The sequence below is a fragment of the Manacus vitellinus genome, unplaced genomic scaffold, assembly GCF_001715985.3.
Source record: "Manacus vitellinus isolate BGI_N305 unplaced genomic scaffold, ASM171598v3 scaffold_49_pilon, whole genome shotgun sequence".
Lineage (NCBI taxonomy): Eukaryota > Metazoa > Chordata > Aves > Passeriformes > Pipridae > Manacus > Manacus vitellinus.
The window spans coordinates 4572188-4573873 of record NW_021940603.1 but is presented as its reverse complement, the minus strand read 5'-3'; the positions used below and the strand labels follow the sequence as shown (position 1 = coordinate 4573873).

At 52.7% G+C, this 1686-nt stretch overlaps 1 protein-coding gene across 1 annotated transcript in view; it reads left to right on the top strand.

Annotated features, from left to right (window-relative positions):
- Nucleotides 1-1148: 1148 nt before the first annotated feature.
- The window catches only part of PAX3 (paired box 3), an 81671-nt gene continuing 81133 nt past the window's right edge, over nucleotides 1149-1686 (top strand). The window contains exon 1 of the mRNA XM_025895916.1: nucleotides 1149-1330. Coding sequence (XP_025751701.1) covers nucleotides 1149-1330 — 182 coding nt within the window. The remainder of the gene's footprint in view (nucleotides 1331-1686) is intronic.

Here is a 1686-nt window from a genome sequence, read left to right as displayed (position 1 = left end):
AAAGAATAAGCGATGAAATCATATAGCTGCGGGCGAAATACCGATTAATGAATTCAATGTCTGTGCTAGTAGGGCCGTTTCCCCCTTAATATCGTTAATTCCTGGCTCGATCGTATTGGATAGAGGGCGAGGAGAGAGGGAGGCAGGAATGTCCCAGAAGACAGTTGTGACGGCTGGGATCGAGGGCTGGATGCCTGCTGGTGCCCCGGTACCTGTTGACAGACCTGGTCACGCAGAGCCACGGGTGTTTTCTCCCCGCCGCCGCGCAAATCCCTTGCTCCGAAGCCAGACGTACCTGATGGTCCGAGCCTCGGGTCCCTAAATCCTCATGGTCTCTCTGCTGCAGTAAAACTCCCGGTGGAAATCTATTGTGATACTGCTGGAATTAATAATCTCTGGTGTTTTTACGAGTAATTAACGAGGATTAGACGCTTCGTTTTGACATGAGGCTGGTAACTACGAAGGAGGTGGGGAAGGGAGATGCGGGTTTCCCAGGGTTTCCGAGGGTGACTCGCAGGTGGACACGAGGAGCCGGCCCTGCCCTCCCGTCGGGGACATGGAGGGGTCTTGCCGCCCCTCTCTGAGATGCACCCGAAATTCGACGGTAATCTTTAAAGTCATAAATGAATGAGTAGCGCCGCCTTTTCCTCTCGTCTCTCTAAAGGGAAGGACCGTCTCGTCCCAGCCGCCGTGGCCCTCTGGAAGGAGCCCTCGGGCCCACACCCGCCCCTCCCTCCTGCCCCCAGCCTCAGGACTGCAGATACATCCCTGTCCTCGTTCGGCGGGCACGTGTCAGTGCGGAGTGGCAGCTGTAGTATCGCTTACTGCGGGATCTGGTAGTAATCAGAAAGGTGAGGAGTTAGTGAAATACATGTTGTATTTATTGCCGGTTTACAGGGAGAGAGGGCGGCCGCTGCCGCAAAGGGAGCCATTTGTGGGGTTAAGTGTTTCAGCTTTCTCCCACAGGCAGCCTCGCCGGCTTACGGGGAGATGGATTTCGGCCCTTCCTGGAGACCAGCTTCCACCCCTTGGGTGTTTGCTCCCTCTCATGGCTCCCTCCGGGACCCTGCTGGCGAGAGCTATCCCGTATATTCCCACCGTGGAAATGCTTTGCCGTTACCCTCCAGATTTCTCTTTCCTCCGCGGTGATGGCACAGACGATCCCCGGAGGACATAACCTCGGAGAAAAACTCTTCCTTAATGGCAGGGGCAAGATGCCCTCCTTTCCCTTCGGCCCGGACAGCGGGGCTCCAAAATGGTTCCTGGGCTCGGCTCGGGGGATCTGGGATGTCCCGTCCCCTATCCCTGCCCTTCCGCAGAGCCTCCTCTCGTACCGAGCCGTCCCCTTCTCCGGCTGCCAGTCGTGCTGATCTGTAAATTAATGAAAACGTAACAATTCAGAAAGGGAACAAAAAAAAAAAAATGGTGCTGAAACGTGCGGATGGGACATAAAAGCAATGGAAAAAAGGTTCAAAGCTTTCAGTGATGACTTTTCAACCTTTATTTATGTGCCTATTAATGCAATATCCATCATGGAGATACACATCTTTATCCTTTCAACTGATATGCTGGGAATCAATTGGATATGCAGATTACATTTCATAAGTTTCCAAATGTTAATCTCCCCGGCCCTTTGCTGGTAATTTCTTTTTTCGCCAAATAGTATTATGTTTCTGCCACTAAAAA